Consider the following 24,599-nt stretch of genomic DNA (forward strand, 5'->3'; position numbering starts at 1 on the left):
TTATTGTAATTTTTAGAAGCTATATTTTTTTCCAAGTATAGTAATTTTACTCAGTAAATTTTTTTTTCAGTAAAAATGTGCTGAATGACTCTTCCCTAAGAATAAATATCTTTTTAGGGAACTAAAACAATACAAAATAATAACTTAGTATTATAATAAAATTGTCAGTTTTATTAAAAGCAGACTCTATTTCTTAACATAGTTAATTAAGTTTTCTTAAAAAAAAAACGTCTACTTTATGGTATTATTTCATCAGAGTAAGTTGGCCCAATGAGACTGTCACTGACAAAGACATGTAGAGTTAGTAACGCATGTCTATAAATGCAGTTAGCCACAACCTTTCCATATACAATTTCCCTTTTGCTCATACACACATATATTTACAGCTAATAAATAACATTCAAAGCCAAAGCATTGCATATATATATATATATATATATATATATGTGCAATATATGCACCCATGCATGTATTGCATATACATATGTAGACACACACACACACACACACACACACACACACACATATATATATGTGAAGTCTGTATAAGTCAGAGTTCCTAGGGCGAAACACCAATTGGATGCATATTTTCTCGAGTTTACACACCCTTGTTCAAAACCCAAATCCAGAAAATTAATGAATTAGCAATAAAGGGGGATGACAACAACAAATCTCACAACATTTTATTTTTGGAGAAAATTCATTCCAAGTTAGCTGACATCAATCACAGCATTCATCCTACTTTGTATAGGTATAACCATACTTCTCAAATGAAGGGCTGAAGTTCTGGCATCTCTGGAATAACTTCTACTCCAATATGCCCTAATGCTATACCTCTTGACTGGTTGCTTTCTAAGCTATGCTGAAGAAAAAATGTACATGTGGGGCTTCATATATAAGTAATATGTTCAGATACCCACACATGGTCACAGTTTGGATTCTCAGCAATAGACTTTGAAACATTTTACTTCTTTATTAATTTATATTAATTATAGATCATTCTGAAAATATGATACCTAGTTTATAAATAACTGTTCACTCGCTTTTGACTAATTGTTGAAAATAACACCTCTCATGGAATTTGATGTGGCTATGGCAATTGAGGATTCTTTTAATTGCCCACAATGGTTTTAAGCACTGTTTATGGATATATAATTTTCACCTCTTAAATTAGTAACAATAGCCTTTGTCTAAAATTTATAGGAACTTGCATGATGTAAAATTTGATCTCTGGTACATATCATCTTATTAAAACCAGGGAAGAAAGAGACATGCTCAAAGTATGACTGAAGCATGACTGAGATAACCCTAAAATTGAACAGTGCCTATCAAATATTAAATGACCTCAAATTGATGAATATAGTTTCAGAAATCTGGTAAATGAAACTACGGTATCATTTCCTTTTCTCACAGTTAAAATTATGTGTCAGTTGACAATAATAGGCTATTTTAAAACATCAACCTAGAAAGCACTGTTAAACTATAATCTCAAGACAAATGGTGGGTAGAGATTAAGCAATAAACTGTAAAACCTATTAAAACCGAATTGGTCTAAATTTTGTATCTCTTTTAATTTGTGACTTAGCAATGATGCAATCAGCTTCAGGGAGGGCTTAAGTTTCAGTGATTTATCAACTTCATTTTCTATTCCTTTCTCCAAGTCACTAGGCCCTGGTTTTGTTGGGCAACACAGAACCCAGTGTCAAGAGAAGAGCCATTCCAAAAAAGTCAGGTGTTTTGACTAGTAGGTAATGGGTCCAACTCAAGCCACCGGGAAAAAAAAAAAAATCATTTTCTATATTCAGACTTGGAGAAAACTTTGATAAGGTATCCGTCTAGAAAATGCAGACTTCTGATTAAAAAATGAGATTCTACTCAACTTTAGGCTATGGTTAAACTCACTAGATAAAGAAGGCCTATCATGTTGCCATGACCCAAAATGTTTCTTACTTCTCTCTCTAAGGGCAAAACAGTGATTTTCAAATCTGTGATCTTTTAATGTTGGAAGATGTGTTATTTGACCAGTATATTCCTCAGATTGAATTAGCCACTTTTTTGGGTATTTAAGACTGTATCCTAAAATAACTAGTCAATTATTAATTAGGGATTAATATTCAGAAAAATTCTCTTTGAAATAACCAAAGCACTGGGCATCTTTTGTAAAAGTTATTTCGTTCTTCAAGGAATTCCTCTGCTGTTCTTCCTTCTGGAGATTTGCCCAGGGTCTGAGAAAAAGCAGAGGAAGGGAAATTTATTATTTGCTTAGTGTTTTATAACTCTCCATCCCACCCCCACCTTCATGATGAAAAAGTTATTCGACTGGAAGTTCAGAACAAGGGTTGTGAGTATATACCCAGGGTACATATGGATAATGGATCAGATATGGATAATGGCAGTCTTGTAGGAATGAAAGACCCTCTATGGGTCTACTTAGCCCTACCCCAGTAAGGACTGTCATTTTTCAGAGGACTGAATCAAATTATTTCAAAGAAGATATGATTTAAGATTTCTTAATTCTAAAACTTGTCAAATGAAATGCCTGATTTTTTGCTTTTCTTTTGATATGAGGCTTCTATAGAGTTATATCAGAAGATAAGAGAGAATTTTGATTAATTTAGTGACAGAAGAGAGAAACTGCAGAGGGTTATTAGTCTGATTCACAATTCCTAGATAAAGTTCAGATGTTTAAAGAAAAGCCACCTAAATATCTGTGGTGTCAGTAATCCTGTAATCAGACAAGGAATGTATCAATAGACTTTCTCAGATAAATGACTGTGACTTATATAAATAATAGGACCAGAAATACTTTTAAAACAGCTGGAGATATTTCCTAAATTTTCAGGTTTTCTCTTTATATTCACATATAGATTTAAAATTGTGGATGCTTTGGGGAGAATGTATGTGTACAAGTGTTTGTATATGTTTGAATGTGACATAAACGCATGTATAAAACTTCACAGTCTCTTCTAAAAGTTGAAGCAAAGGTGAAATTGTCTTAGATTTGTGATGAGGGAAAACAAAACAATGAACCTCTGATTAGAACTGTCTCCACATAGATAAAAATTCAGTTATTCTGCCTGACTCAGGACCATCAACTATTTTTCATTTTAAGTTTATCTTGAGTGTTCTTACATTAATGTTTTTAATCAAGCGGCTTCGTCTTATTATTCAAAGTGCATGCCATAAGAAAAAATATAAATATTATATATGCATTGAGAAGGTCTGAAAGAATATAAATTTAAATGTTAAATTTAAATTTAACATTCCCCAGTTATCCCTGGGGAATAGAGTCACAGTGATTTTATTTTAGCCCATTTTTCCTAATTTACCCATAATCCATAATTATCCATGGATAAATTACAACATAAAATAAAAATTTAAAATAATAGATATTCCACATAGGGTCTTTAATATGTTTTCATTAGGCAATTCTTATTCTGTACTTTTGTCTATAAATGTAACTGAGAGAAGAAAAACCAGAAGCAATTGTTTTTTCTATTTCTGGATGATGTTGTGACCAGCCTTGCGCATTGTTTCTTGCTTTCCTGGCTTGTATGAAACGATCTAAGCTTTTCCCTCTTACACTTGTAACCCATTAGCACTTGGTATCTGGCAGGGGAATGAGTAGGGAAATGAAAGTGAGATAATGTGAAAATTTTAAGAGAGGTTGGAGAAGGTCACATGTTTAAACTCCACTTAGTACTGACAGTCTGGAAAGGCTTAGCTGACAGCTGCAATATGGACCAGTCTTCAAGGTCAGTAGGACAGAGCCAGCAGATTATTTTGAAATGGAAAAGAAAACCATCTCCTAAATTCTAACTCCATTAGCTTCCCGTCATTGGGGATTTTGAGATGGTGTTGGGTGGCTGCCCCTTTTTGGTTCTCTGTTCTGGCCTGCTGCCACTTGGAGCACCAAGGACTATGTGCTGCAGCTGATGTTTTGTCCCCCTGGAGGGGCTATGTCCACCATCACAATGATGACTCTTGTGTTGTTTGCTCTGCACACAGGCTCCATAAAGGTAACAGTAAGGCAGTACAGAAAAAAAAAAGCAGTTGTAAAGATTTTGTGTAGTGCAAAAGGAAAACAAAAGAACAGAAAAAGAAAGAAAATAGAGGAAGAACTGCCAAAAACAAATAGGCCAGGCCAATGTGTACATGGAAGGGCTAAGAAAGACCACCTGAAGAGTCCAACCACAAGAATCAGTGCAAGTCTTCCATTATGGGTGAAGAGCAATGTATGAAGCAATGTCCCTGAGGGCAAGCTCAGGGTACCCAAGGAACTTTAGCTTATGATGCTCACCAGCCAGACTTTTTATTCAGAGACTTGTCATGGCATTTCACAAATACTACAGATGCCTTTCCTTTCTGCAGATGGGACACTTTCTCCCTGGAACAGAAGATTACCCTGTAGAAGAAAATGAATGTGAACATGTCAAAAGGGAAAAGAGAAACAACTGAAAATACATGATTTGGTCAGGGCTGTTTAAATCCTACCCGATCATTATGATTAATTATTTTTATATTTCCGGTAAACTGCTTAAAGTCAGGCCATTCTGGCCAGCAGCACATCTGAACCGGAGAGTTAATTGAGGTCCTAACCCACTATTTAACAAAAGAGTTAATTAGTCTACACAGGCATAAAGACAGCTTGGAGCAGCCCTAAAATCTCAGAGCTTTCACTACGGGGTGACAGAAGATCAACTTTATCATTTCCTTTAATCTGCATTAGGGAATTCACAAATGATCCTTCAACTCCTGTGAAAGAAATAAATTCTCGGCATAGCCTCTTCATCCACAACCTGTTTTTTGTTTTGTTTTGTTTTGTTTTTGTTTGTTATAAAAGAAAATGACCAGAGGAAAAAAATTCAATCTTAATTTAAAAAGTCATTTTTATTAACAATAATAGCACACTATAGTTTGCAAAACCCCCATACATTAAGTATAGAAGGTTTAAATCCTATGGGGCTCTTTATGCAGTTAATTTATATATAACGTGAGGTGAGGGCAGGAAGAAGGGTGAGATTACTTTGGAATCTCATTCTTCTTGAAGAGGTTGATTTTAATCTTTGAATGTCAAATCTCTGAGATTCTTTCCATAACTGTTTTGTGCTTGTAAGAAACAGTGCTAAATGAGAATCTAAGACCCTCAACTTAAAATCTCAGCTCTCACCCAATAATTGCGATCAATTCAGGGCTTATATTTTCTTTCCATGAAATTTATAAACACTATTATTTCCCTGGTGTGATAATAAAAGAACACGCCTCTCCAAAAGTATAGATGTAATTATCTAGTTGATATAGTTTTAAAGAAAGAGCTTACTAAAGTTCCACCTGAATGATGAAGGCTCCATTATTCCTAGGTCAGGACAAAGTGAGTTTAAAATGAATGGGGAAAATATATTTAATTACTTTTTTTGGGTCTCTCCAGCTTTTACTCTGATCTTCTCAATAGCAAAACTGGGGCTGCTCCACCAGTCTGACCAGCTGAAGTATGAATCGCTCTTCCATTTGAGTTTCAACATTAGCAGTTCCCCAATATCAACCTCCGTGTAAATTAAAAAAGAGTATGTCTTATTTGCAGAAACTTCAGGCCTGAAGAAAAAAAATTAGCATATTCGGTTAGTTCTGGATATAAGTTTTTTGTTTTTTTCTTTTTTTTTTTTTTCATTGCAAGACAGAAATAGCTTTATTGTTTCGGAGGTATTTTAAAAATGCAAAAAATGTCCAGCAAAACACTCAAGATGAAGATCAATGGCATTTGGGTATTTTAAAAGATGCCCACACCCTTTTAATCTATTCTAACTTTTACACTAACAGTATGAACTATTTAATACAATTCTTAGGAAAAAAATCCATATATCAATCATTCAGAGACATTTATATTCAATTTCATCTATCCCCTTTCAATCTATATTGCTATGTGAACATGTTTGCTTTGTTAAAGTCATAAAATGCATATAATTCTCTATTCTTTCTTTGTTTACTTCATATTTTATTTTCCATTTTTTGCCCTGTTTTACTGGAATTTTTATAATTATAGTTTTTAGAAACTAGATTGATTTTATTGGCTTTAAACCACAACACATTTAGCCATTGTCTCAATGTTGGGTACTTAGTTTCTTTTTAATCCATGCTATTATATGTACCAACGTAATGAGAGCCACCCAGATGCCGGCCATAAAGCTTTAAAAAAAACCCCGAAGACTATTTCTTTTCCAAGTGTCCTACTCTTCTGCTCTAAGGACCAATGGTTATAGCAGGTAGCATTGCCATAATAAACCCACATGCTGGACATAATGCCATGTGGCTACTCACAGGGTAAAAGGGATGTTCTCACTCTCGGCCACAGTGCCATACAGAGAGATATCGAAGGCTTGGTTGGTCTGTGTATCACTCTCAGTCCCAGAAAAATGTATCTTTACTTGGTAATGGAAGACTGTAGAGAGAAAATTGGAACAAGTGCTGATCAGTTTTTATGGAACCACCACCGTCCCCAAATAAACGGGTAACTCAGAACCACAGAATCCTGAACCATTAAATAGGAAGTGTTCACACATTGACTATCAGTGTGAAATATTTCTTCATGTCTGCACAGTGTTCATTACTAGAAAATTCAGACCTTGAATTCCACTCCCTTTCAGGAAAGTGTGGTTGTAGTGGATAGAAGAAATCCAGGTGTATATTAATTGCAAAGCAGTCCTGGAAAGTAGTCATTTTTGATGGGGCACAAGGGAGATCAAATCAAGAAGTGAAAATACCCATGATTCTTTCTTCAAGAACTCTACCCTTTCTTTCTTTCTTTCTTTCTTTCTTTCTTTTTTTTTTAGATTTTATTTATTTATTTGACAGACAGATTATAAGTAGGCAGAGAGGCAGGCGGGGGGGTGAGGGGGAAGCAGGCTCCCCACTGAGCAGAGAGCCCAATGTGGGCTCAATCCCAGGACCCTGGGATCATGACCTGAGCCAAAGGCAGAGGCTTTAACTCACTGAGCCACCAAGGAGCCCTGAACTCTACCCTTTCTTGGCCATCTTATCCCCAAACATCTATATGGAGCATATTTTAATGGGACACTGTATGTGACTGTTTCTTCATGTTTTATGAGTATGTCTGACTCCCTAACTATGTGTAAATTCCCTCAGGTCAGAAGATCACATTTATCCTCTTTATCCCCTCAGCATCTAGCACAGAGTAGGTAGTATATAGCAGGCTCACAATCAACCGTATTTATCAAATCATCAGTGAGGCCATAAAGACTGCTAGTTCCTAATGTGTTCTGTATTAGGGAGAACCTCTGGAAGCAGATACTTGAACGTCTACATTTCCTTGCTGCTCTCTCCATCTCCATTAAAAAGCTGGAGTAAATGAGATGGGGGAGATTAAGGAGATAAGAAAGGCAGCTGGTTTAACACACAGCTACTAAAGGTAAAAAAACAAACAAACAAACAAAAATGGAGTTTGGAGTTGAATGGAGTCCTTGCAGGCATCACCATATACCAGAGCAGGGGAAGTTGAGACGGCCAAAGTACTCCCAAAAATAGGATGGCGCCCTGCATAGCACTGAACAGGACACCTGGGGATGAGTCTTCGGAAGAGTCCAGTCTCATCTATACCTTACACCCACTTTCTTATTCTGAAGAGTCAGGGAAACTAAGGGTTTCCTCATTGCTTAAAAGGTTCCCTTGAATTATTGCTGCTCCAAACCTTTAGGCCACCAAATATACCACTATAGTGGTTCTAACAAAACCCCTTCAAATAGCTGCCTCTATCATATATATTTTATCTTGGAAAACTGTACTTCAATATCATCCTTTCCCTCGGACTTCCACTTGGACCCCACATAAGTTAGCTTTTCTGGCCTGAGTTCCTCTTGCCAGATTTCCTTAGTATCTCCTCTCCTGTTTCCCTCCAATCCTTATAAATCTTGCTCTAAACATGTTTGAAATTCAACTGGGTATAAATTCATGACAAAATGGAAATATCTTGAGGTTTGGTATATTCTTCCCTCCCAGGAACAGTTGAATTTTAAAATACAGGTAGTTTTTGCCTTCACTTAAACCAAACTTTAGAGTTGGCAAACTTTTTTCTGTGAAGGGCCAGATAGCAAATAATTTAGGCTTTGTGGGCCATATAGTCTCTGTCCCAACTACTTAACTCTGCTGCAATAGCACAAAAGCACTCTTAGTCAATATGAAAATGAATGTGTATGGCTGTGTTCTAATAAAACTTTCTTTGTAAAAGCAGGAGGTAGGCCGGATTTGGCCCATGCACCATAGTTTCTTGCTGACCCTGGATAGATGGATGCTTTCAAATTAGTTCAGAGCCTAGTACGAATGGGCTGGCCTATGCTCGTGGTCACAGTTACTGAGGAGGGTGGCAAGCAAGGCTGCTGCCTAGGGTAGTGCAGGTTGTGCACTGGGCATTACTGGTTATATAAATTGGGAGCTTCAGTTAAACAGACCAGGGTAACTCCTTCTCTACCAAAGGAAATACAAGTGAGGGTTCAGGGTTTAGTAACATCATTTCACTACCTCTGTTGCAATAGACAGACATTGTACATGTGATGCAGTAAGCATGATAAAAAAATAGGATCAAATTGATTTTCTTTATTTGCAACATTCTCCAGCCTACCTTTGTAAGGCATCTGAGAGCGAGTCTTCAAGTACATTTTGCTGCTTCTTTTGGCTCTGACCTTATTGATCTCATAGCCCAAGTTGTTGCAACGGTTCTTTCTGCAACTCAAGCAGAGCCCTTTCTCAAAGGCTTCCTTTGAATTGCACCGGTAGGCCTTACTTGGATTTTCTTCATTCAACAGAGAGTCAATAAAGAGATGAATGGAGCGCTCATGGGAACACTTCACTAGCTGGTCCACATCTGGGGAAAAAGAGGCACAAAGGAAATTCAACTCCATGAATGTCCACAGTGAGTGTTTCATCTTGTAGTCCAAACTAGTTTAGGTGTGATGTCAGAATAAAATTACCTAAGGATCTAGTACTATGACTGCTTGAGTGTAAGTCCTATTTAAGGAGATATTTTTTGTGGCAGTTTCTCCTGTCTTTCCGAGTCAGATTGCAAATCTTCAGAGAACTTTTGCCTTTTCTGCTGTCTTATATTTGTATGTTTATGAGGATATAATAAGAGACATTCAAGGTAAAAGTTGATTTCCCCCAGTTTGTCACATCTTTCTTTTATATTGAAAACATAAAACATTTCTCCATGCTTCTAGAAATAACATCATAAAAGGCAGAATTGTTAAGTGAAAAGTATTTTATCATATGTGTAATTGGAGGTTGTCTCACTATCAATAATTTTTACATCAAATTAATCACGGAAATAATTAGCTATATAATAAAAGTGTATCTCTTACCATAAGATTTTATAACTATTGAAAATAGTAACATTAAGCTGTAATTTCTATAACTTGTGCACAAAAGACCTGAGCATATTGACTACAGACAGGTAAGTTCCACTGCTCACAAAGGATGAAAAGATCCCTTAAAACAAATTATAAATTTGACACAAACATGATTATTGCAGTAAACATTAAGATAACATTAAATTATATTTTCTTCCTTAAATTCTTATAAATTCTTCCTTAAACAGTTAGAGAAAAGTGATTTATTTTATTTTTTTAAAGATGTATTTATTTTAGAGAGAGAGAGGACGAGAGAGAATACATGTGCATGAGTGAGGGGAAGGGCAGAGGGAAAGAATCTTCAAGCAGACTCCCCACTGAGGGTGGAGCCCCGCTCTGGTCTGGATTTAATGACCCACAAGATCATGACCTTAGCCAAAACCAAGAGTCAGAGTCTTAACAGACTGAGCCACCCAGGTGCCCCTGATTTGTTTCTTATTTGTACATCTCTTTTAAAGGCTGGCAAAAGAAATCTGGACTAATTAACAATAACTCTTATGGTTTTACAACCATATTCAAAGTAGAACATGTGGCCTGATATCATTTTATACTGCTATTATCCAACGCAGTGGAGTTTTCTTAGGTAGGTCTCACCTTTCTCTTCTTTCATTTCTGGAAGTTCTGTACTCAGTGTAGTCTACACTATAACACATAAAAGAAAAAAATTGTCTGTCTGTCTGACCAAAGGAAGTACTAAGGCAGTAAAGGTGATCACGCTGAATATGATAGCTTTTCCAGAAAGATTTCTTGGCTCAATGTGTATATTAAAACTACGTACTTGTTGGGAATAGATAGGAGACTAGATCAATAAGAATTAAGTGTGAAACTTATATTTAATTAACTTCTAAATCATATTTACCTCCAAGGCCTCTCTCTGCAATCACACGGATAGCTTCCCCAATGTTACATCCCGGTTGAAAAGTGCCTCCATTAGGATAAATGTCAACATGTCCTACTGGTTTCTGGATTCCAATACTTCGGCCAGGCGATCCTCTGGTGAATGTGTGTAAGACATCTACAAAATCTGCATCATCGGGAGAAAGGCGACTTGGAGCTTCTGCATATTCAAAATTAGGTCCAGCTGGATCTAGGCCTTAATGCAGGCGGTGGGGGGGGGGAACAAACAAAGAAATGTAATAATGGCCTCACAGATTTTTAAATTCCCATTCATTTTAGCCTCCATTAGTATCACCTTAGCATTCAATTGTTCATCATTTGAATGTAACTGGCAGCCACATGGGTTCTTATTATTTCCTTATTCTGTAGTGATTGGATTCTTAAATTACTGAGAGTATCAAAAGTAGGCTTAGCTCCTCTGAAAGAAATTTGAGGCTCCTGAACAGTAAATAGGAATCTTCATTCAGGACAAGTAGATCTCAAAAAAATAATTTTGTAAATTATTTTTGAACCTGGTGAGAAGGGCTTCAAACAGTGGCGGGCTCTTTCTTTTTCTCTTGGCATGCCAAATCATCCATTGCTGGGGTTGACTGTCTTCCTTTTTTCAAATAGCCTCTGGTGTTGGTCCTTTTTCATTTCTCCCAGCACTGATGGGAGAGGTGACATACATGCATTATACCACCAAAACGCAGAGCAGAGGGAGGAGGGGAATGAACTTCCCAGAGACTCCATTGGGCAATCTGTGCTTAATTAACTCTGCTCTATTTCTCTTCTGACAGTATATGGTAAGACTAGGAGAGCAAGGGCCCATATGCTATCCTACTCCAGGGGAAAAAAAAAAAAAAGCCCTCCTATGAGATAATCAAATGGCTGGGCAAACACAGGAACACCACACACATACGGGTATTTGACAAACTTTCTGATTCTCTTTCAGAATGACTGGCATCTCAACTCTTCTGTGATGACTACTGGCACTGCTTTCTTACCAGTAATTCTATTGACCTTCTTATTGGTCAGACTTCCTGCAATGCCAGCAGCATGGGCTCCGAGGCTGTATCCCAAGAGATGGACATTGTCCAGAGGATAGTGAAATTCCTCCTTTGGAAGAGATAAAGAAAAAGGTTCTTATAGTTCTGTACAAAAGATCAAAGCTAAAAGAAAAAATGAATATAAGTATTGTTCTTGAAATACAGGCAATGCTGAAAATTAACTCTACTTATTTTAATTTTGTGTTTTAGATCAAACACTCTAGTGTTGAGATTTTTCTCTTTCTTTAAAAACATATCTAAGTTAGAAAATTTTCCCATCCATCTAAAATTGAAGTGTATGGAAACCTGAATTTCCATATATCTGAAAATATATGTATGCATGTACATGTGTAGTTATATACTTATATGTAGATATATATATATGTGTCATCTATATGTAGATGAACTATATGTAAACATACACACATATATTAAATATATATTTAACTTTAACCCATTATTCCCTACTCTAAATACTCTACATCATTTTATTCCTTCAGGTTGGCCAGAAAATATTACAGGGGGAAATAACCACAGAAATATATGATCCAGGCTCTTTCTTCAACAGATGAGAAGCCTGAGGCCCAGGCAGGGATACGATTTGCCCAGGTTCACTTTCTTGACGAGAAAAAGAGTCAAGAAAAGAACTCTAACTTTTAATGGTCAGTCTAATAAACAGATTATTTTTTACCTCCAAGTATCTGGCTTAAATAATTTGGCCCTGTCAGAATATTAACTTTCTTTCAGCCAACCCCAAGATGTTTATCGAAGGTAATTTCAGAGGCTGACACCAGAGAATAACATGGATCAAAGTGGAAGCTAAATCAGAATTCCTGACCCACAGCCACCTCATAGTCTACAGACCTTCCCTGCCATTTTCTTCCTAGCTCAAATCTATCCATCCCTTAACCCTCAACAAAAATCTGGACCTTTAATCTACACTAAGGAATGGGTAGTATTAATCTTTTCATGAAAAATATTGGTATTCTAATGGGTCAAAGGCAGAATAACATTTTCATGCACCAGCCTAGTTTAGAGAAAGATTTGGCTGAACATGACATCTTCTATCTGCCCTGAAATAACAAGCTTTTGTCTGCTCTGCCTAAATAGTTCTTGGTCACACCAGATCTAATCACTAGGAGAATATCAAAGGATAGGGCATGGCAAGACTATGCCTTGACTTTACAGTTTTTCATTCTTATCATAATGCTGCTTTCTGGCTAAAAATATGTCTGTATTTATTCTGTAGATTTGAATTGCCCCAGAAAATATTTATATTTAAGTGAAAAGGAATAAAGAACAGCCTTTTTTGTTCAGCAATAGTGAAGGGATCAGTTTCGGACCCATTAGCCTTCTTCCCACAGTCTTACCGCCATCCAGTTGATGAACTTGGCAACATCGTTTCCCACCAGCTTGGTGTACCCCGCAGACACTGGATAATGCTGCTGGGCCCGTAACAGCCAGTCCACCACAATGACATTGGAGTCCGGTTCCCTCTTGTACAGGGCAGCCACAAGTTTTGGCACCCAACTCTCATACATTCCTGTCACCTGAAGAGGATGATACAAGCTTTCCTAAAATACCCACCTGCAACTTGTTATAGATATGTCAGCTACATTAAATGGAAAGAAAACAAACCTCAAAGGAAGCCCATTGGCTCAGAAAGAAAACTTAAACCATGGAAAAGAATAATCAGAGACTTATGCCTGACTCTCCTGAGGCAAATCTGAGTACGCCAAAGAAGGAACGTGTTGAGCTGAGGAATGGCAGGTTACGTTCACACCACCAATTCTTAAACACTTGTTTTATAAATTCTGTAAAACCAATAATTTATATAAAAGATCAATCTGAATAAGTTAAAATTCTGCAGCAGAATTATAGACTCTTTTTAAAATAAATTTAATTTAATTATTTCCGATTAGGATAATAAATTTTTCCCAACCACATTATTTTGGAGGACATGAACGCACTTGTTTTTCTTAAAGAGTCATTTATATCAAACATTTGATGTGCTAATGAAAAAAGTAGTTTCAAGCATACTAATCCTAATAGAAGGTAAATTCATTCAGCAATCTCTCTATTAATACATAAACAAATGATCAGCTTCAGCTTAGAATTTTTTTATTATTTCTCTCAAATTCTTAATTATCAGAGTGGAAATTAATGAGGTTTAATAGTCACAATTCCCAAATTATTAGGTTGGCCCTGTTTGGAGATAAGAACTTCCAACTATAATTCTTTGTCTCTTATTTTAAAAAGGTTCCCAAATTCAAAGTCAAAAGAACTATAAGAGTCCTCAGGTTAATTCTATTTCTGTAAAATTTTAATTTAAGTTTTCAGAAAGAGCATTGTCCACCTTTGCAAAGATGCATACTTTACAATAATGGAAACACACTTAAAAACTGCAGATGGTAAAACTGTACACCATCTTGCCATGAGCTTAAACATAGCAGTAACCAGATTCTAATCCCCTAATCTACCCACTCCTACCATGACCTGAGAGAAAATCATGTTGTAGCCACAGTAAAGGTTACTTAAATATGTGCTCAAAAAAGAAGATTCTGAAATACCTGTTTAAGGTAGCTTTTCAGGGAGACCTATAAAACTCATACTCTTCTTAGCTTAAATCCAGTAACAAAAATAGGAGTCATGAATTCTCAAACCAAGGAACTTCAATTGGAACATTGATCTTATATAGTGGATTCTTTTAGATCTATTCTTCCATTTTATTTAGTTTATTTTCTAGACTAAAACTATCAAAACGAGATCTCACTTCACTCCTGACACTAATAATGGTTAGTTGTGCTCTGTGGCAGGGAAAAGCAAGTCTGAAACTCAGGAGATTTTGGTTTCAGTCCCAGCTCTTCCAATAATTACTTCTATGAATGTAGGCACTGTCTTAACCTTTTAGGCCACCTATAAAACAAAGGGGTTGGGGTCAGATGATCTTGAAGTTACCTGCCACCTCATAAATGTCTTCTTGTAACCACTCTGACTCCCAATCTACTTGCAGTGATATAATAGCAAGTATGAAGAGAAAAGAAGAAAATCTATAAAGGTAACATTAGTCCATTAGAAACTCATTTAAACTGTTTTTGAACCTGTCTCAACGAGAGGCTGCTTTAAACAGTTTAAGTGCAGGGGTGCCTGGGTGGTTCAGTGGGTTAAAGCCTCTGCCTTCAGCTTGGGTCATGATCCCAGGGTCCTGAGATCGAGCCCCACATCGGGCTCTCTGCTCAGCAGGAGCCTGCTTCTCTTCCTCTCTCTCTGCATGCCTTTCTGCCTACTTGTGATCTCTGTCAAATAAACAAATAAAATCTTGGGGGGAAAAAAAGAGTCTAAGTGCAGCCTCAGTCATGGAGGGAATAAGTCAGAACACTCACCTGGCCCCGAAACCCCAATGAACTGGTCCTGTCTCCCCTCTTCCTCTCTTAGACATTGAGGGTTTGCCACCTTTTGCAACTGCCTTTCAAGAAGGGATGATGTCAAGTTCTTCAGAATGCGCTGTTAACCACTCCTCCTTTCAGCCAGGCGTGAGGACCTCCTACCACAAGGAGAACTCTGTACTTAACACTCTGGTCTATGAAACCTAAGCAGGTGACAAAGCTCCAGGACAGCTGTGTCTAAACTGCCTTCTGGGTTGTGCGCTATGCATACTACACACTAAGCATTCTTCTGAATTTTCCATGGCAAAGCTGCAGAACTTCTTCATTTCCCTTTGTCCTATGACCTTGAGTTGCCAAACAGTTTATCTCAGATAAGGCAAAAAATCGTATTTGCTCTAAACCCCTATTACAAGTTATTCTGCATTATCAATGTTTCCAAGTTAAGCAATCTGTCAAAGAGTAAGTAACCCAACTTACTCCTACAGTGACTGATACTTTTATTAACTGCCTAAAAACTATTTCAAACCTTTCTTTTTTTAATTCAATGTAAAATACTGCTGTCAGTAACTCCGAACAATAAAGGGGTGGAAAATACAAGAACTCACCTTCTTTAACTCTAAAAAGTTTATTATTTACTAGGTTTTTTCCTCCGAGTTTCCTTAAATCAGCACAAATTTTTAAAATCTTTGATTCTCAGACACACAGCTGAACTGAAGCCCTTCTGGTCACTCAGTCCAGGTGGTCCAACTTAACCAGCCAGGCAGGTCACTGAGATAAGCTAAGATCCATTACCCAGTGTGGCTGGATTAATCATCACATAGGAGCAACCAGCTCTTTATGATGACACTCAGTTCCCAGTGGCCTAACCTCTGAGGTCAGGCTCTCAAAATGTTAGGACACACAATGTGAAGAATATGGGGGCGCTTAGTGAGCAGGAGGGACAATGATAGAAATTGGCACTTTGTACTGATATTGGATCAGTCATGTCATCTTTGCATGAGAAGAACTATGCTTTTGAAAAATCCCTAAAGCATCAAGTTCTCTTAGGGATAAGATTGAGATTTCTGAGATATTCAATTTATTCTGTCATATGAAATGTTTATTAAGCTTACTATATAGTTTTTGAAAACTATCTGAAGTTCCATATACAACCAAAATGTCTCTAAAACTACCAATGTTTACTTTTTCTTATTTAAATCTCTTAAAAATGTAAAAACATCTAAGTATTTGAATACATATTTTTATCATCAGATATGTGATTTATTATGTTAATTCTAGTAAAAAGATTTTTAAAAAATAAACATCCATGCAAATTCTGTTAGTTGTTGCCTTCATCTCCATAAAAGTTACAGCACTTGTCCTGGATTAATAAGAAAGGAACTTAAGTTACACAGGAAAAGAAATCAGGACTAGAAATCTATCATTCTCTAATTCGTCTCACTAGAATTTATTTAGTATCTACTACTTTATTCACAAGCTCTGACATAATGGCAGGACTATTTCTTTTCAACCTCCCATTTTATATAAGTTCTTTTTATATTAAAAAAAATGAAATCTTCTCACTAGGGTTTGAAAATATTAACAACAAACTGAGGTAGCTAAGAACTGCACCATGGAAGGTGACTGGCATATTTAGAAGGCACTATGTTAATTGTATTCTTTATTTTTGTATTTTTTTTTCTTTTTTAAAAGATTTTATTTAAATTTCAGCCAGTTAACACATGGTTTCACATGTAAAATTTAGTGATTCAGCACTTCCATACAACATCTGGTGCTTATCACAACAAGTGCATTCCTTTATCCCCATCACCTATTCATATTATTTAAAAGTAAAAGTAACTGTAACTGCAGTTTTTACATTTTCTAATCATTTGGCATGACACTTCCCTGGCTATCCCTCTTTCATCTCTAGAAAAGTTCTCTAAAGTTTACAACTGGAGAATTTTGGAAGTGGAGTCTAACCTCTTTGTCTTACACATCAGTCATCTGAGGCCCAGAAATGAGAAGTAGCATCAATCACATTACAGAGCTGGAGAATGGCAAAGCCAGAATCAGAATCAATATTTCCTCACACCATTCCAACCCTCTCCTCCCTCTGACAGGTTCTCCCTTTAGAAAAGGACCTTTGGTGATGTGCTGCATGAATCAGGATCATGCCAGTTTCCCACTGGTTTCCTAAAATGATAACCTACATTCTGCTCTGTAGTTGAGCAAAGCCTTATTTTCCCACCTCACAAGAATGGCTGGTTCAAGGGCACCAACTCAGTACCATGGTAAAATGAAGGATGACACTACCTGGGGGAAATACTCATGAATCAATGATTTTAGATTCCACAATTCCCACCCCAAGCCAGAATTTCCTGTACTCAAGTTTAAAGTAAAGCCACTGGAAAACAAAGAGAAGCACAGGATAGGAAGACTCATCCCAGGGCTCCCAACAACGGGAGAAAGCCAGACAGGCAGACAAGCAGACATTCTGCTTCTTCCTAAAGAGACTGTCTTACCGTCCAGCCATGGATCACCACAAAGGTTTTGCTGCTGTGGTTGAAGTGGCAGTTAGCCACAGATTCTGTCACTCCAGGAATGAGGTGGCAAGTATCCTCAGCTGTGTCTTCAGGGGTCCTTAGAGCAAATTTACTTTCAATATCCATAAAATCTCTTCCTCCTGTAATTCCCAAAAAGGAAAAAAAAAAAATGGATAGGTGGTTAATTGGAGGGCTGTTTGTTTTATTTGCTGGAATGGTATGTTTTAAGCTTCTAAGCAACTTCCACCAGTGCTATTTTTGTAAATATATGTGGATTGTAAGAGAATGACTAATCCTTACTGGTGATCAAAGTTGACAGAGATCAGAATCCAGGTCTTTTGGTTATAATTCAAAACTCATTCTCCCAAAGAACCTTGGCTCATGGCTCTTGCATTGTAAAGTTCCACTTATTTCATATATTATCTCACCCTCTTTCAATCTCCAGTTACAACAAAGGAATGTTTTCCCAAAATATTAAATAGGCTTGAGGAAAGGTTTCCTTTGCAGTAGCATGATTTTTAAAATGTTAGCATTAAGAAAACTTGGAAGCCTAAGTAAACTTTTGTATAAAAATTTTCCCACCCCTACATCAAGGTACATCAATTAAAATTGTTTTAAAAGATCATTCGGAAATGCCTGTGCTATGTGTGAACTGGTTAATTCTTTTTTTTTTTTTTTAAGATTTTTATTTATTTATTTGACAGAGAGAGTGAGAGAGCATAAGCAGAGGAAACAGCAGAGCAAGCAAGAGAAGCAGGCTCCCCGCTGAGCAGGGAGCCCCAGGACCTGGGGCTCCATCACAGGACCCTGGGATCATGACCTGAGCCAAAGGCAGACAGACGCTTAACCCACTGAGCCATCCAGGTGCCCCTGAACTGGTTAATTCTTTCCCCAAATACTTCTTTTACAATATTTCTTGTCTTTGCAGTCTTTCACACAAAGTCAAAGCTTAAAAAACTGTAGCAAAGCAGATTTGGGAAATAATTCACTTTGACTTTTCATAGTCAATCACAAAGTGAATAAGGAGGGAAATAAAACTTCAGCCAACCATTTGCCTCTCTTGATAATATATTTAAATTTTGATAAATCTTTATTTAATGCTACAGTGAACGCTTGAAGTAAATTGTATTTCCAATTAGTCAAATTCTTACACAAAGTGAGCAAGTCAAAGGTAACTTGTTAGGGGAAGTTATTTAATTTCTTAACAAGTAAAAAAAATTAAAAACTACTATAAGGTAATAATTTGTAGTTTTTAGATTTCTTTATTTCTAATTTCTTAACCTAAACTTACTCTTTTCACAATTCAAATGCTGAAAATTTGTAATTTCAAGTAACATTGCAAAAGCCAGGCCAAAGAAGCGAAAATAAAAATGATATAGTGAAAGTACAAGGATTCAAGTCAGGCTTATCATGTAATTAGCTGAGTACTGGTCAATATTTCCCTTTTTAATTATTTTCTAAAACTCCTTAAGCAGTATTGTGGCTACTTGCTAAGTAATTCATTATAGGTGACAAGTTGATTACACACACACACATACACACACGCACACACACTTCTAGCACGTGACCATTCTAAAATAATTTATTCAAATATTAGCCTGCGGTAAACTATTGATATTTAAGATTTTTTTTTTTTAATTTTCATACAGTAAAAGTACAACTGACCCACCAAAAATACACTCTGCCTTCCATCTTATTTGAGGATGTCGGTCTTCCTTTTCCTTTCTAACCAGGAAGTACTCTGGTAGCCTTATTATTTCCCTGATAGTAGAAAAAGAATATTATAAATTTTTAATCTGATTTTGCTCTCAACATCCAAGAAGTGTTTTTATTGTTACAAAGTACTTTAGAAAATTTAAAACTAAATTAGTTTCACCTATCCCCTATCTCTCCACATCAAATAAGTCATTCTTCCTCAATAATCACATTCTTTTAAAAGATTTTATTTGTGAGAAAGAGCATGAGAGGAGAGAAGTCAGCAGGAGAAGCAGAGTCCCTGCTGAGCAGGGAGCCCGATGTGGGACTCGATCCTGGGACTCCAGGATCACGACCTGAGCTAAAGGCATTCGCTGAACCAACTGAGTCACCCACCCCAATAATCACATTTTAACATGTTTGATCACCAATTTTTTTGAAGTAGAAATCATCCAAATAACCTGGCAGACAAATCTCACCCACCACCTATTTGTTAAACTGATATTTAAGATTATTGCCCTGCCTGACTCCAGAGGATGCCACTCACTTTGGTCTATTTTTCCTTATAATTATGCAATGAAGCAGCCCTGGTGTCGCTGGTGGTTTTGAAAAGACTAAGAATATTCTCTGGCATTATTAAGGCTAGCTTTGTATATTTCCATGAAAAAAAAAAACTCTATTAAATTCATAGATTCTCAGTCAGTTGAGCATCCAACTCTTGATTTCGGCTCAGGTCATGATCTCAAAGTGGTGAGATCAAGCCCCAGGATGGCACCATGCTGGGGGTGGAACCCGCTTAAGACTCTTTCTCCCTCTACCCCTCCCCTCTCCGGTCTCACAGGCTCCCTCTCAAAAATAAATGAATGAATAAATAAATAAATAAATAAAAACTCCTGTACAGATTATCTGCATATCCCACTGAGAGGTCCAATTTTCCACAACTAACATTTCCTGTTGGGTACATAATTTTTAAATTAAAAAAAAAATAGGAAATTCATGCATTATCAAACAAATTTGTATCTGGAGATTTTTATTTCACTTCTAGGGAAATTTTTTTTTTTTTCATTTTAAGTTACAGAAAACATAATGAAGCATTTGACAGGAAGACAGCACCACTCCATATGTTACAAGATGTTTTCAATTCTATGTCAGTGCTATATATGAAATCATAAATGTTATAGTGATTACAGTTAGTCTTTCCTTCTCTTTGGATTCTGATAGAAAATATTCCCGATACTGGTCTAAGAGTGTCTCAGCAACCTAGGGATGAATGTACTTCCCAAACCTCACTTTCTCACACAGCTGATATATGTCAGTCAATATGTTTAGCTGTCCCAGTATACACTGGGATTGCTGTTGGCTGGCAGATGAACTGATGTGACTCAACGGTTACTAAGAAAATTATTGTTTTCCATACATGAAAATGGTATTAATGGCTCTGCATTTACCTTTTTTAAGGGGATAAGAATTTTTTAAATCAGGTCCCCTTAGAAATAAGAGTCACCTTAAATTAGTGGAAGGGTAAGGTGTATTTTTTCGTAAGAGCTTCCATCCTGAATTCAACTCATATCATCATCACCACATCAACCAGTTCCCATCAGATATGTTCTTATTCAGCACTAAGGTAAGATCTAGGGTAAGTTACAAGTTAATGCATTTCTTGACAATGTAATCTTTATTTCTAAATTATTAAATAGCTAAAATCCTAAGTGTATAAACAAAGACAAAAATTTACATAATGTGGATAATCACTCAGAGAGATGAAAGTCGGTTGAGAAATCAAAGAGTTTCAAAGGTAAATTTATAAGGTATACATTATTGTTCCTAGAAAAGAACATTGAGCATCCCAGGAAAGATATTCTAAAGTCAGCTCAGAATTATCAGATGAATAGGATTAGTGTGCATATGAAGACATGAGGTACAAGAGCTCAATTATAATGCAATTCTCTTTGAATTTTCTACCCCACCACATACATGCCTAAAGGACTTCATTACTAATTTACCTTCTCTCTGAAACTGATGGTCATACTTACTCAGGCAGCTTCTACAGAATGCCAAAAACCACTGGCTGGGTGAGAACAAAAAATAGTTTGATGAGGTGAAAAAAAAAAAAAAAAATCAATATCCTATCTGATTGAATTGATTGGTCTTTACATGCTCCTGATTATTTAACAAACAGATTTGCTTTTCCTTTTTATAGAAAAAAAATGTTCATAAAATAGAAGCAGTAAACTATATAGCTCAATTTCTCCTCCTGAACAAAGGGAAGAAGAAAGGTTATGCTAAAAATACACTACACTACCTGAAAGTGAAAATTTTCCATTGTAACTCTACCCCTGTGTCTGACACGAACTTTTCAGTACTGCTATTAATCAATCACTCCAGTGCTGAGCTCTGCTTCATTTGCAAATGCTATCAGCTATTTTGCTGTCATCACCATCACATTTAACTTAGATGTTAGCCTGGAAATTCACTATGGCAGGTCAAATAGAATTGTAGCTACTGAGTACTGATTCATATGCTCCTTGTCTAGCTCTTTAAGCTTCCTAATGAGGCCCTGCAGAGATGGAGGTGGCTTCAAGAACAAAGAGCCTGAGGGCAGTGAGCACTTCATATCCTCATATTCTTCTTAGGAAAAAAAAAAAAAAATCCAGAATAAGCAAAGTCAGAGCCCAGAGAGGTACTTTTACCATTCTCTCACTGATAACTTTTGCTTCTGAAATTGCTAAGTTCCTAGATGAATTCACCTGGAGGAGAAAATGGGAGATAATTTGCTGTGATGGGAGAAGCATAATATAAAGGGAGGTAGTGGTGGAGTGAAAGTAGGAGGGAAGGATAGGAGGGATTAATTTCATGTCTACTTAAAAATGATTCCTCCCTTGGGGCACCTGGGTGGCTAAGTACCTTGTGAATCTGACTTATGATTTCAGCTCAGGTCAAGCTCTCAGGCTCTGGAGATGGAGCCCAGCATGTGCAGAGCGCTGGGTGTGGAGCCTGCTTAGGATTCATTTTCTCTCTCTCTCTCTCTCTGCCCCTCCCCCCAAGTGCTCAGGCTCTCTCTCTCTCTTAAGAAACAAAAACAAAAATTTCGAAATTATTAAAAAAAAAAAGATTCCTCCCTTGATACATTTATAGCTAGCTAAAGCATGCATTGATTAAAATCCAATTTAATTCATCAATCACAAAGCGCCCATTTAAATCAAAGTGTATGAATTAGAGGAGACTAAGAGAATTTTGACTGTGGCCTGAACTCCTCATTTTTGAGTTGAGGAATCTAAACTCAGAGAGGTGACACTAACCAGACCAGGAATTTAGGGCTGTGAACTTCTAAGAAGCCAGCAAAAACAGGGGCTCCTAGGTGGCTCCATCAGTTAAGCCTCTGCCTTTGCTTAGGCCATGATCCCAGAGTCCTGGGATCCAGTCCAAAGTGGGGCTCCCGGCTCAGCGGGGAGTCAGCTTCTCCCTCACCCTCTGCCCCTTTCAACCTTGTGCTTGTGCGCTCACTCTCTACCTCCCTCTCTCTAATGGCATGTGTGTGTGTGTGTGTGTGTGTGTGTGTATTTCAAAGCTAGCAAACACAAACTATGGAAAACACATATCTGTGTGTGTTTTTACAGTAAAAGTAGCTTCACACCATGGTGTATTTTCTGAAATAAGAGTATGGAATTTGTTCCTACCATCTTCTTGGACAGGGTTAAACACTATGGAGGGGTACATACCACTATGCAAGATATTTAAGACTTTTTAATTCAACCTTCAGATATTGTTTTTTTTAAATCCAATCAGACTTGATGAAATCTACATTTAAAAAAAAATAAATCTAACAAAATGTTATTTTTCCAACCCACTGCAGATGTCTGCAAAGTCTGCAAAGTCAGCTGCAAAGTCATGGAGAAACTCGACTTGAACACTGTTGCCAGTAAACATAACCAAGCGACACTGCTGTAACTGCAATTTCACCACTCAGGGGTAAAAATGTTGCCTTTGGGTTGCTGTTTTATGTTCAGTGAACCAAGTAAGGTTCAAGGTACTAGGGCTGCCTCTATAGTGGGCAGGTCTTGGGCTGCTTCTTTGTCTCCCTGCATCTCTCCTGTAATGCCTTAACCCCGAGTAGTGGCGGCTGCAGGGCGCTGGCTGGATTTCACGCGGTGGCTCCCGGAAGCCCCACTTGTTGTGGACGCTCCGCGAGGCTGAGTGTCAGAGCGGGACTCAACTCGGAGGAGTTTGAGTAGCCAAATGCAAACCTCCTAACACCACTGCAGCCGGCGGCCACAGACTGCTGGTCTCTGCGCCCTGTTTTGAGGAGGGCAGCCCTCCGCTAGGCTTTCCGCGTGCTAAGAAAAGCGGCGCGTGCAAGAATGGAAACTGGAGAGCTTCCCCTGCTCTCAAACGCCTGTGGGACGCTGCGTCCGCGGGACTCGGCGCTGCGCGTCCCAGTCCCCCACCACCGCGTCCACGCCGAGGGCGAGTGCCCAGTGCTTCTGCGAGGCGGACAACGCCTCCTCCCCCGTACCCACCCTCTCGGGTCGGCTTCTCTAAGAGAAAGAATCACTCTCTACCCACGCTCCCATAGGCGGGGGCCGAGCCGCGGTGGCGGCCGCTCCAGGGTCACCTTGACCTGCGTGCCTTTCATTCCAGGGTCCTCGCGCGAGGGTTACTGCCGATCACCGCCATTTAAGCCCTTCCTGCGACCTCTCTCGTCCCGCCCCTCGAGCTCCCCCCTACTCTTCCTCTCTGAAGTCTACGGACGCGGAAACACCGCCTCCGCCAGACTGGGACAACGCGGGAACGACTCCAACACGATCAGAGGGAGAATTCCTTCCCTGCCCCTCCAGACCCCAGCCCGCTGACTCTTCTCGGGGCTGGCGCTTAGTCTAGGAGAGTCTCCAGTACGCATCTGCAACCCCTTTCGGCTTCCTCTTTTTCCACCTTCGTAACGTGTGGAAGTTGCCAAAGTGGAGTACGCAAGTGGAGGGGAGTCTACGGGCAAAACTTACTGTCGGCGGCGGCCACCCCTCCGCGGGTTGCGGTCAGACTCTGGAACCACATGCCAAGCGCCACCAGCAACAGTGCTTTGCTCTCCATCTCGGGGCGCGTCTCTCGGTAGGAGCTACAGGGGACTGACAGAAGCGCGGACAGGGTGATGGACCAGCTGAGCCCGAGGTGGGAGCAGGCTGGAGCTGAGGTCCAGCGTGGGACAAGTTGTCCTTTAAAAGGGAGGGCAGGACAGCTAGAAGTGACAGGTTCCCTCTAAGGAGGAGGAGAACGGATCGAGTCTGACACTGTTTCCACTCCACAGCTGCTTATGTGACTGGAAATATGCAAATAAACCTCATCACCTATTGGCTATAAAATCATAAGTTGGGGGGAGGGCCCTAAATTCACTTCCAAGTATTTGAGCAAACAGTAAGGAGGATAAAATCTTGCCAGTGAGAAGAGGGGAAAAGGGCAGAAGGGAAATTTGCTTTCTCTGTAAGGTTCCTCTTTGCTTTTCTTAAGGACTCTGTCTCTCAAGCCCCCCCCCCCCACCCGCTTTGCTTTTCCTAAGGACTCTGTCTCTTAAGGGCCCCTCAAGGGCCCCCTTGTACAGGCCCCCTGTACAAGCACCAAATACAAATTTATATGCATTTATGTTAAATACTCTCAATCACCAGT

At 38.3% G+C, this 24,599-nt stretch overlaps 1 protein-coding gene across 1 annotated transcript; it reads right to left on the reverse strand.

Annotated features, from left to right (window-relative positions):
* Positions 1 to 666: 666 nt before the first annotated feature.
* Positions 667 to 24,244, reverse strand: LPL (lipoprotein lipase). The gene is made up of 10 exons (XM_032855900.1): positions 23,942 to 24,244; positions 17,229 to 17,389; positions 12,709 to 12,888; positions 11,297 to 11,408; positions 10,273 to 10,506; positions 8,630 to 8,872; positions 6,316 to 6,436; positions 5,410 to 5,592; positions 4,301 to 4,405; positions 667 to 2,225 (listed from the first exon to the last, which is right to left on the reverse strand). Coding segments are annotated over exons 1-10 (1,428 nt in total). The 5' UTR covers positions 24,030 to 24,244; the 3' UTR covers positions 667 to 2,224.
* Between the last annotated feature and the right edge of the window lie 355 nt (positions 24,245 to 24,599).

The sequence above is a fragment of the Lontra canadensis genome, unplaced genomic scaffold (assembly GCF_010015895.1).
Source record: "Lontra canadensis isolate GAN:19392208 unplaced genomic scaffold, GSC_riverotter_1.0 scaffold10, whole genome shotgun sequence".
NCBI classification, from domain to species: Eukaryota; Metazoa; Chordata; class Mammalia; order Carnivora; family Mustelidae; genus Lontra; species Lontra canadensis.